This window comes from Meles meles, chromosome 13 (genome assembly GCF_922984935.1).
Source record: "Meles meles chromosome 13, mMelMel3.1 paternal haplotype, whole genome shotgun sequence".
Lineage (NCBI taxonomy): Eukaryota > Metazoa > Chordata > Mammalia > Carnivora > Mustelidae > Meles > Meles meles.
The window spans coordinates 21,476,679-21,488,452 of record NC_060078.1 but is presented as its reverse complement, the minus strand read 5'-3'; the positions used below and the strand labels follow the sequence as shown (position 1 = coordinate 21,488,452).

The following is an 11,774-nucleotide window of genomic DNA, read 5'->3' as shown; positions in this document are numbered from 1 at the left end:
GGCGGGCTACTCTGGGCGTAGCAAACCCCACCCCCTCACACGGCCCCCCAGTCTCCAGTCCTGTCAGGAATAAAACCTCCACTCGCCCCGCGTGGGCTCATTCACAGCCGTGTCGTCCGAGGCTGGGCGCTTCCTCTTGGAGACTGAAATGACAGTGCAAACAGCGCGGGTGTGAGCGCGGGTGTGATGCAGTGAGCCCTCCTTCAAAGGTTCTTCTTTTTCCAGGGCAGTGAAAAGCAGGACACACACACACACACACACACACAGGGCAGTGAAAAGCAGGACACACACACACACACACACACACACACAGCTGTAGCAGGACACACACACACACACACACACAGGGCAGTGAAAAGCAGGACACACACACACACACACACACACACACACACACACACACACACACAGAGCTGTAGCAGCAGATATGTCCTCCTCCCGGTTCTGGCTCCCTCCCGACGGATGAATTTCTGCCAGCCTCCCATCCCTAGAGGGGGTAGCTGTGTAAAATTGGCAGGAGACGTCTGGAAGAAAGCAAGTCCCCCAGAGATTTCAGCACCTAGGCAGAAACGGCTGGGCTTTCCCATTGCCAGCCCGGGGGTGGCTGGCACCGAGAAGCCGGGATTAAACGCCGCGCGGGGCTGGCGAGGTCGGGGTCGCCGTGACTCCCCAGGCGCTCCTTGCGGGGAGCCGGGGAGCCCGGGAGCCCGGGGCTGGCCCTGCCGCCGCGCCCCGCCCCGCCCAACTCTGTCCCCGTAGCCTCGCGGGCTGCCGGGCTTTGTGGTTCGCCCGTGCGGCTGGGCCCCAGCTGGGGGTGTCGTTACGAGCATGTGCAGACAGCAGCCCAAGGTAGAGCGAGCGTGCCGGGCGAGCCCTGAGACTTGCCTTGCAATGCCATGTTTGTGTGTATGCTCTAACTCCCGGAGAGCAATCAGGGAGACGGCTCCCCGGCCGGACTTGGCTGATGTTTTCTTGTTTCTGTTTCAGCCTTCAGGATAATTCCTTCAGCAGCACCGCTGTAACAGAGTAAGTGATTCTTGCCATTAAAATAACACTTGCATGCCTTTCTCTGGAAGCAACTATCTTGAAGGTATCCACCACCGTCCCCAGCCGCTCTTCGTGATAGATGCATTGTCTCTTGTAATCTGGAGCTGTGAAGACCGTGAGAGGTGCCGACTGATGGGGCCCAGAAATCTTTACAGGTTGAAATAGCCTTTTAGCAGCTGTGGGAGAGATATTATAACAAGCTAATTGCTTGCAGGAGCTCAGCGCTCTACGATTTGTGTTCTTGGAGCTCAGATTTTTTTTTTTTTTTTTTAACAAAATCTGTTTGACATGTCAGAAAGGAAGCTTTGTTGTGTTTTGCCAACATTGGTGTCAGTTTTCATGGAGCAGGCTGTATACATTTACAACAAATAGGAGATAGATGTGAAAGGACTTGAGTCGAATTCCAGTATGTGATAAACAGGCTAAACTTATTCTCACCCTCTCTTGTCTACAGATTTTTAAGACACAGTGAACTTTTCTTGGGTGCCCTTTGTCAGTTTTGTCTTCTGACCTCAAAGATCTGGCTTAGGAGAAATGCATCTTCTTGTCCTCTGGTTAAAGCTGCTGATTGGGGCAACTAATATTTGAACATGGGATGAAGGAGTATAATATTTTACTCAAGGCCAGCAGGCATAGTATTTTTTTATTAGACAGTTATAGTTCATGGTTTTAATTCTTGTCATCCCTTCCTTAATATGTTTTCCTGGTGCAATATGATACATATATGTTAAAAATTAATAGGTAGTATATTTTACTAATATTATATGTAATTTATATAAAATTTACAAATATATTAAATACCTACACTTCATTTAGCAGTCTTTCTTTAGACTAACTCATGATGTTTACTTCTGGGACCTCTTGGTAAAACTCACTCAACAGTTTTTCAGGAAAAAAGGATATATAAGGTTGTATACTGAACTGTGTTTAAAAAATGCTGCAAGTTTGATACAGAAAGCCCAGTAACTTAGGAAGTGTTTGCTAAAGTTTCCCAAAGGCAAGTGAATGTGGGAATGGATAGGAGAGTGTCACATCTTACCACCGTCACAGTGACTCGGTGATGGAGGGGTGAGATTTTGCGGGGCTTCCCAGGCTCTCTTGTTTCCCACATCCTTTTGTTTTTGTGTTTGGATAAGCTGTCCTCTTAGTGCCAAGCTTTGGGCTCACTTAAATGGAGTTACTTAAAAAAAACAACCTGGGCTTGACTTTTAGAAGATGTCATATAAAATATATGACATGTAAAATACTCATTGGGACCCACATCTGTTAATGAGATTGCTGCAACTGTGGCTTTTCCAAAAGCCTGAGAGAGGGGGAGGGATGTGTGCCAAAATGTGCAGGCCAAAGATAGGCTGTGACTTCCTGATTCAGGTGCACAGGTGCTGCTCCCCTCCCTGGGCTGGGCTTATAAATACCCAGTGCTTTCCGTGCCTGATTCTTGGGAACCCTCTGTGGCTGAATCCCCAGAGTCAGCCCTGGGCATAGCAGCTTCAAAATGGAGATACTCAGTCCCAGATTTCACATGGACAATTTTTTGGAAAAGGTTTTGCACTTAATTGTGGGGAAAGGCTGGTACCTTTCTTTGGACACTCCTCAAGGAGTTCTGATTGCATAAGATCCTGTTGTTGTTTTCAGAGAAGTGACAGTGAATTATTTTAAAAGACCCCGAGTGACAACTGGAATGTCATCTGGCTAATTTAAAAATCCAAGGAGCATATTTAAAACCTACCAAAAGCTTCACAGGTGTAACACAACACAGAGTAGGGTCATTGAAAACCTGTCATTGTCTAATAATACATTTTCTCCTCTCCTCCGTTACATGAAGTATTTTCCTTTGTTCTTTGGGCATTATCTCAAAGCCAACAGGACTGCAATCTCTGTCCTGACACACAGATGTAGCAGGTGCTCAGTAAATATTTGGGTGTGGTCTTAATGTACACAGAGGAAGCACTTGCCTGAAAACTTCCTCTTCCTCCTTTCCCCATCTCCTCCTACTTCCTCCTACCCACATTCACTTATTTCCTTCGTGTCTGAAATTATACCTAGAGATGATTTCTTTGAGATTAAGGCTTCTGATGGTGACCATTATTAACATGGAAATTAAAAAATTTGTGCTCCTAGGAGGCAGATTCAAGTTGTCATTAATGCTTTAATATAAATTATGTTGTCAGGTAGTCTAGCCTGGCAGGGGTCAGTCTGGCCAATTGGGGGTCCTATTAGAGTCAAAGGGAAGGGGAATTGGGAGGGACTTAAGGCTAGATTTTATTCTCTTCTCAGTTTTTCCCAGGCCTGGCATTGTCTGTGCAGCTCTGGACCAATGCAGTTTCTTTTTCTACCCAAATTCTTCCAAGATTAGAGTGGCCTTGGCCTTCCCTTCTGTATCTGCAGGTCCCTTTCATCTGTTTTTCCATGGTCATTTCCTATGTTGCCCTGGCTATGCTGATACGTGAAATGAAGCCTGGCCAGCAGTGAATTTTGCAATGAATTAGTTATCATCCGAAGCAGTGGTTCTCAAAATCAACTGATTATTACTGTGAACTGGAGAAGGGAGTTGGGACTTGTGAAAGACCTAGTTTCTCAGGCTTTATCCCAAAGTGAGAACCTAGAATGGGTGATTGTGTTGGAGTTAGCACAGTTCTGATCTGGGTTTTTAAAAAAACTTTAGATCAGTGTTAAACTTCTTAGAATCATACTCGTTATGTTTGTGTGTGTTTGGGAGGCAACCTGGTTTACAAATTCGCGTTCCTGGGCGTCACCCCCAGGGACTAGCTGATCTAGTGAGGCTGAGGTACCTGTGGGGCCCACACTCATTGGTCTTTAAAATCCTATACTGGGGCTACAATGCAGGAAGAGGATGCCATGTGCATCCCACCAGTTGGGCACTTGATCTGAGCTGGTTTTCTTGCTGGAATGGGGATGTCTGGATATGGGTTGCTACTGAGCAATCCTGTTTTACAACTGGGACAACATTGCACAAGGGGCTCCTGTTTAAGGAATCAGTAGAAGAGTCACAAAGGACATGTTACTTCGATAAAACTTACTGGTCATCAGAGCAGATGTACAACCCAGCTGAACTAAAGGAGCGGGTATACGTGCCCATGTAAGCCTGTAGACAGATCTATTTCATTGCTGTATCTGTGACCTAGGAATTGTGTTTCCTTGAGCAGGAACCGAAGTCATTCAATAGGCCTGAAAATATGATCAATTAATTAGGGTCTGGCCTCATCCTTAAGAAAGCATGTGCAATTTTGTATGTTCTGGTGCCGAGTTTCCATTTTTACCTAATTGTACTTTGAAAAGAAAGGTTAATAAATCAAGTGAGGGGGAGAAAAAAAAGTTCTTGCCAAATTCCCAAACAATAGGTATTGTTGAGCTCTAGGGTTGAAACTCTGATTGAACCCTAGATTTTTGGAAGCAAAAATCCTAGGTTTCTCTTCTTTGCTGATTTTTCTACTTAGTGAGGTTACTTTTATTGGGAAACATTTTCATTCACACTACAAAGCCTAGATGATCTATTAAAGTGAATGCCTCTAACAGAGGAGAACAAGGCAATACTTATGAATTCAATTGTTATTTCCATGAAATGGACAGAATGGTTTACTGACAGTCAAAAACATGAGAAAGCAAGAAAATTTAATTATTTTGTTAAAAAGAGTACTGTGTTAAGTTGACTGATTTTTTTTTTTTTAAACTGGCAGGAGGAACAAGATATTTCAGCAGGCAGAGAGAGTTAGAATCTACATGGCATTTGTTTAATTCCTTAAAGTACATAATTTAAAAGGGATAGTAAGGGAAGAGGACTGGAGCTTTCATCAGTTTGTTCTATAGATAAATTATGTAATGTTGCAAGTAAGGAATATTTAAAAATTTTAAATTATTTCATATAGCATGAATATTATTACTATATTTGGTTATATTTATATATGTAGATACTTACTTATTTTTGTCCACTCATTACATTGTGACTCTATCCGAGCAGGGTCCAGGTCTTTTTCAACTTTGTGTCCTTTAGAAGTAGTACTACTGGAAGTATTGGTCCCCAAATTGTTTGTAACTTACCTGAGACAAGGAAAGTACAGAAATAGGGAGTAAGCATTTAATAACTTCTAAGGGAATTTGGCATTCCTGTGACATTTTTACCAAACTACCATAGCAGATTGGAAATAGAAAACGAACTGGTCAGTTCTGAGTCCCAAAGAGTTTGAAACGCACAGGTCTAATCGTTAACGAGTACCTGAAGGGTAGTACACGTTCAGGGAATGCTTGTTAAAGTATTTCCAGTCTTGCTGAGGGGTCAGACCTAATGATTCTGTTCAATTATTTATTGAATGCCTACTTTGGGGGTAGCACTGTGGGCACTGGGACAGTGTGTCTAGAAAAAAATCATTTCTTTTCATGGGATTAACAACTAATTGAAGAGATGTCAGAGGTACAGAGGAATTACAGAGCCGTGGGAGGCAAGATACAGTTGGTTACCAAAATCTCAGAATATAGAATAAACATTTATGTATTAAGTTTTAAAGTAGGTATGAGGCCTGTGGGTGAACTTGGCTGGGAAATATCATGGAGCTTATGAGACTTCACTTGGGCAATGAAGGATGAGTAGGAGTTGAAGGTGGAAAAAGCATTCCAGGCTGGAGGAGGGTGGGAATGGCTGAGAACAGGAACAAAGGCTCTACACTTGAGTGAGAGAATGGTCCTACTTTAGATTCCCCCGGGCAGTGTGGAACACTGCAGATTTTTCAGTATAGAAGAGCCATGAGTTTTTCACTGGGTTATTCCAGAAGTTTGTGATAAGGAATGGGATTGAAAGTCTGGAGGTCAATGGAAGAAGCCAGTTGGGAGCTGGTGTGGTTTGGGACCATCTGGAGCAGAGGACATTTCAGCGGGCATGCGGTAGAGTCTCTTTTTGAGCCAGGAAGAACTCACCAGTCTTGGTGTTAGATGTCCCCTCAAGTGCTTTGAACAGCTGGGTCCTTGCCAAGATCTTGTTAGTTTAGGTGATGCTGAGCAGTGGATGAAACAAGAGTATTGCTTCAGGTTCTGAGCTTTTAAGATGACATAACATGACCACATTGGTATCGTTACCATGTAGACATGCTGGGAATTGGAGCTAGTTTGAGAGAGAGTGGTGAGGGTTGTTCTATTTTTTAGTTTACCGTGCGAATCTAATTCTAGACTCTTGCTGCTTCTGCTGCTGCAGGCTGTTGGAACTGATGTGGTTTTGTTCCTTCTCTCCAGGTGTGACGAAGACACAGCCTCCCTACATGAAGACCAGACTGATTGCTCCAGTATCAGGTATGACCCACTATTGCTTGGTTCTTAATTAGGAAGGACAGAAACCATGTGTGTCTGGAGTATTTAGCCTTTTCTTTGAATCTAAGAATCAGCTGTTCTTGTGTAAAAGTTCTTATAATAAAATGTCAGTTCTTAAGGAAGTTTTGTCATGTCCATTTTGGGGTAGTCGCCTTAGTACCCGAGACAGTGCCTTTTATGTGGGGAATGCACAGTAAACATCTACTGGATTCAAGATTGATTATCCCATCTCAGTGTTCCCATCATAGACCCTATGGAAGAGGTTATAGATTTATTTACCAAACATGTCATTGAGTGTTTGGAATATGGTCTTGGTCATCAAGGGGTTCATGATATGGCAAAACCTTCATAGTTAACCATTTCTTCCACATTTGCTTTGTTCAGAGCATTTTCACATACATTTTATTATTTAATTTAAATAACTGAAAGGATGTCGGTGTTTCCCTCCTCCTCCTGGAGGTGGGGAAACTGAGGCTCAGAAGGATTATATGTCATCCAAACTAACATAGCTACTATGTGGCAGAATTTGGACTCAGGTCTCTCTGACTGTTGGGTCCATTTGTTGGATAACAAACAATTGTCAGAGGCCTATTTTGTGTGCCAGAAACCAGTCCATGTAGACGATGATGCTGTAGTGCATTAAGTGCTCATTTACTAGAGGTAGACAGAGGATTCATTTAGAAGCACCAAATAGCCCAGAGAGGTTTCTGGGATGGATTCCTGAAGAAAATTACAGTAGCACATGACTTCGTATGTGTGTGTGTGTGGGGGGGGGGGGGAGGATATGAGGCTAAGAAAAAGATGATGCCACCAAGCAGAAGGAACGGCTTGCTGGAAAGCCAACAGAAGGTACAAAAAATAGAGTTGTAGGAATAGCAGGAAGTTCAGGATGGCAGGAAGCTTGAGAACATTTGGGAGTGAGGCCAAGAGTGATAAGAAGTAAAGCTCCAGAGATAAACAAAGACATGATTTCAAAGGGTTGGTGTACCTCACTAAGGAGTCTGGAATTTATCCTGGAGGTATTGGGGAGATGAAAAAGAACCCTCAGTATTTTCTTTGTAAATAACCACTTGACTAAAACCCTGTTAAAGTAACAATAGTTCCCATTTATTGAGCTGTGGTGTTGAACCAGCTTTCTATGGTAGGCATTTCACAGGGCAGGTATGATCTCTGCCAGGTAGAGAGAATGCCATCTCATGGCTGAGGGTTCGAGAGGTGATGTGCTGTGGCCCAGGCTATGCAATTAATATAGAGGAGGATCTTTCAGACTCATTCCCAGTTATGATTGATTCCACTAAGTAGTGGCATAAATTATATAACTTGTACTTTCCTGCTTTGGAGATTCTGAGAAACCAGTAACAGGTTAGAAGTGTATTTCTAAAGATGACTATTTGTGTTTAGGTATTTGTATAATGAGAGAAAGATGTTCTTTGCTTCCCCACACCAACCTTCTTTGCTTTTCAAGTCAAGGAGGTGAATTTGGGCACCTTGAAAATATGTAAAAATGAAGTCCAGGTATTGTTTTAGGGATGAGTCTATCAAAAGAACCATTTTAGATTTGAAAAATGAGTTTTTCTTTCTTATCTTAATGTTCTAGAATCCTCCTTGAATGAGGAACATTTAGGTTTCCTGTAAAGGCAGATGTTCTCCCTTTTGTTTCTCACCCAGGAGCATAGAATACAGGGATAAACATTGTTTCCAGTGAGAGAAATGCATTTCACATGAATTAGTACAGTTCCAACTTATGGTTTGATATTGGTTTCCAAATCCATTAGTGACTTAGAATTTTAAAAATTGTAATTGATCTTGGAGCACCTGGGTGACTCGGTTGAGTGTTTGACTCTTAGTTTCAGCTCAGGTCTTGATCACGGAGTGATGATCTCCGGGTGGTGAGATCAAGCCCCTCATCAGGCACCTGGCTCAGGGTGGAGTACGCTTGGGATTCTTTCTGACTTCCTCTCTCTCCCCCTTTGCTCCTTCTCTGACCTCTCTCTTTCTCTCTCTAAAAATAAGTAAATAAGTAAGTAAGTAAATAAATTATAATCGCTCTTAAGTGTCTCTGGCACTAACTTTCTGTTTAATTTTTTTTCAGTTATTAATATTTCACTTGAAGAATTATTTCACTTGTTGGGTTCTCCTTTACCAGGCATTATGAAGTTTGTCTGGGGGCTTAAAATTAACAGTTTCACGTAGTTTTATTTCCACACTTTGCCCAGTTGCACCTGGGTCATGCTCCAGAATTCCTATCCTTGATGTTTGCTTTGATCTTTTCCCAGAGGCTAACTGGAGTTCATCTTCCTGATATCAGTTTAGTGAATTTAATCTCTGTTTTGTTTGCGAAAAGGCATCTTGAACAGTGGGCATAGAAATCCTTTCTTTGTTGGTCTTGTCTCTTGGCTTTGTGTGTCCTTGAGCTACAAGGAATTGCTTCCTATCTGACCTTACCAAAATCTTTTATTTTATGAATGCTCGGATTAAGGAATGGGAGGGAAAAACACCACTGAGAGGAAGTGGCCACCCTAGAGAATTATATGATCTAGTACCAAATGATTGCCACTGGATTAAGAATGATAACAGTAATTGTATAAAGAGGACACCCCATTTGGTTATATCCCTGGATTCTTAGCAAAATAAGAAAATAATTGCATCTAGATTTAAGAGGGACTAATGGCTTCAAATGAAAGTGTTACGTCACTACTTTGAAGACATTGAAACAGTAGGTTATATTGTATGAATTTGCTTGGTTAGTGAACGTTAAAAAGTTAAAAGTGGCTGTGTGTGTGACACACTCACTGGGAAGGTGACACCAGCCCGTTTCATCACCTCCAGCAATTCCACACTGATGGAACCTGGACAAGGATCTTTGAGTGCACACAGAAGGTGTTGTTCAGATGGTTTTGCTGGGTAAAACGTGGCCCTTGTTTTATATTTTATCCAAGTAGCATCTGTTAAACTTCTAAAGGCCTTTGAAAATTGTAGGGAGATAATTCTAAACATGCCAGCGAGGAGGAAGCATCATGCCTTAAACCAAGTCCATATATACAGGAAAGACTGAAGACCTCGCTAGCACTCCGGGTCTCTGGGTGAATTAACTCTTCCCAGGAACTTCATTTATTCTCTGAGTTTTAGAGTTTTTTTTTCTTTTTCCTTTTTTTTTTTCTTGTCTTTTTTCGAGAGAAGGATGGGGAAGAGAGAGAATCCTAAGCAGGCTCCACACTTGCAGCTGTCCTGGAGCTTGATCTCCTGACCCTGAGATCATGACCTGAGCCACCCAAGTGCCCCTGAGTTCTAGGGTCTTAATCTGTAAAACCGGGCTGACAATCTCTAACCCGAAACCCACATTTTTGTCAGAGAAAAAACATACATCAAAGCATCTTGAAGTGAAAAATTAAGAACAAATATGATATCATGCGCAAAGCGACAACTGCAAAAAAAAAAAAAAAAAAAAAAAGTATGTATCCACTTGTAAAAAGGAGAAGGTAAGGTGGAATGATCCAAACAGTGAAATTCACATTTCTTAGGTTCTTATTCCTGTGAAACTAAGTCTACCCTAAACATTTTGCTAGATACCATATAAATAGAGCAGCAGTGAGCGTGCCAGCCCCGCTTTCCCGCAGCAGTGTATTACTTTTTTGGGTGCTTTCTAAATTGGGTCTTTCCTGTTTTAGAGATGAAGACAATAAAGAAAACTACCCCGACGCCCGGGCTCTCCTAGAGGAGCCCGTGCCGCCGTCGCCGCCGCAGCATGTAGAGCAGACCGTGCAGGTGGACGGCGTGCTGCGACCCAGCATGGGCAACTTCAAGTCCCGGAAGCCCAAGACCCTGCTCAAGGCGGAGAGCGGGAGGAGCCACGGAGAAAGTCAGGTAGCGGACTCTACCTCCCCAGGCCTTTGCCAAGTGGGTGCTTCTCCCACGAGGACACCGCTCTGGCAGGCAGTGTGAGCGCGTTCTTTTGCAGGAGGTGGTTAGCGAGCTTGACCCGGTTCGTGCGCATAGGGCAGGCCTGGGACACAGGGATGGCACTCCCAGCGCAGGGTTCTCAGCAGGCTGGTAATCTAGCTCCCTTCAGAAGGATCCGTTACACCCTGGGCTTTGACAGTGGTTCAGAGGCGCTGCTGCATTCTTGCAGCGGAGAGTGGAGGAGGATCTCCAGCATTCGTCGCTTAACCAGGTCACTCTGCTCTTGCCCCAAACTCGGAGATTTCTTTTCTTTTTTTTTTAATGTTTTTAATTAATTAATTTTTTCAGCGTAACAGTATTCATTGTTTTTGCACAACATCCATGCAATAGGTGCCCTCCCTATTACCCACCACCAGGTTCCCCCAACCTCCCACCCCCGCCCCTTCAAAACCCTCAGGTTGTTTTTCAGAGTCCATAGTCTCTTATGGTTCGCCTCGGAGATTTCTTTTTAGCAAATCAAAAATCCCAAGTTTACCCGGAGCCACTCACCTTAGCTGCCCTTTAGTAGACTTGGGTAAATATTCAAGTGCACACGTGCCTGTTTGTATGTATGTAGTATCAGGTTCTTTGAGGTCAGTAAGTATTTAATTGAATGGATGAAGCATTTTTTTTTTCCCATTTGATTTGGGAAATTTTCTAATTTTTTAAAAACTTTCTCAAGTTGTAGAGGGATGTAGCAAAGATGGTGATGTTTTTAAATCTTGGAAAACTCCTTAAATAATTTATGATGCTTTAAAAAAATTTAAATGAATATAATCCACCTTTACCTTACTAAGAGGTTAATGAGATTATACTTATAATACAGTTTTGGGGACATAGGTGCTTCATTAATATTAACTTTGCTTTTTTGTTAATATTTAAGCCTTAAAAATAATGTGGGAGGTTCTACGTGTAACAGATTAATTGTATAACTTTAAGTCCAGTCCTATATAGCAAATGGGCACCAGGTTAATCTTCCTGTTAGAACACCTTTGGCTGAACACCTTATTTGACCTTGTTATTTTCTTATTTGGCTTGTGATTTTTAGCTCATTTCTTCCTCGGTATTAGAAACTCTTATTTAGTCAGTTAATTTTGCAATAAAATGAAAGTGCCCTTTGCATTCATAAAGCTGGGTGGTAATTATTTTTAACTGAGTTGAGTTCCAGACAGAAGTGAATGCAAAATACTGTTTGAGTTGTGATGAACTTGAGAAACTGCCCATTACTGAATGCACCCCACGCTTAATCTGATTAGGAGTGTGGTGTTGAGGAGGATACAGATACCTAAAGGGCTACCTCCAGAGTCTGATGGGTCTTAGGGACGCACTGATCTTGAATCTCCTGCCAAGGGTCTCCTGTGATACTTTGAGGATTGGGTGACCTGCCATGTCTCCCAGAGTGTCTTCTTTCTTGTCATCCTAGCCTGGCTCTCAGAAATTACACAGTTGCCACTTCTAATAAGATGCTAATG

General features: G+C 42.7%; 1 protein-coding gene across 5 annotated transcripts in view; it reads left to right on the top strand.

The window, feature by feature from the left end:
* The first annotated feature begins 414 nt into the window (after nt 1-414).
* FAM13C (family with sequence similarity 13 member C) overlaps nt 415-11,774 on the top strand; it is a 154,211-nt gene continuing 142,851 nt past the window's right edge. For 4 of the 5 annotated variants that reach the window (XM_046027091.1, XM_046027090.1, XM_046027089.1 and 1 more), the window contains exons 1-3: nt 864-1,026; nt 6,289-6,345; nt 10,032-10,227. In XM_046027091.1, the coding sequence (XP_045883047.1) occupies nt 965-1,026; nt 6,289-6,345; nt 10,032-10,227 (315 nt within the window). In that variant the 5' untranslated portion in view covers nt 864-964. The other variant, XM_046027092.1, reaches the window with a different exon arrangement.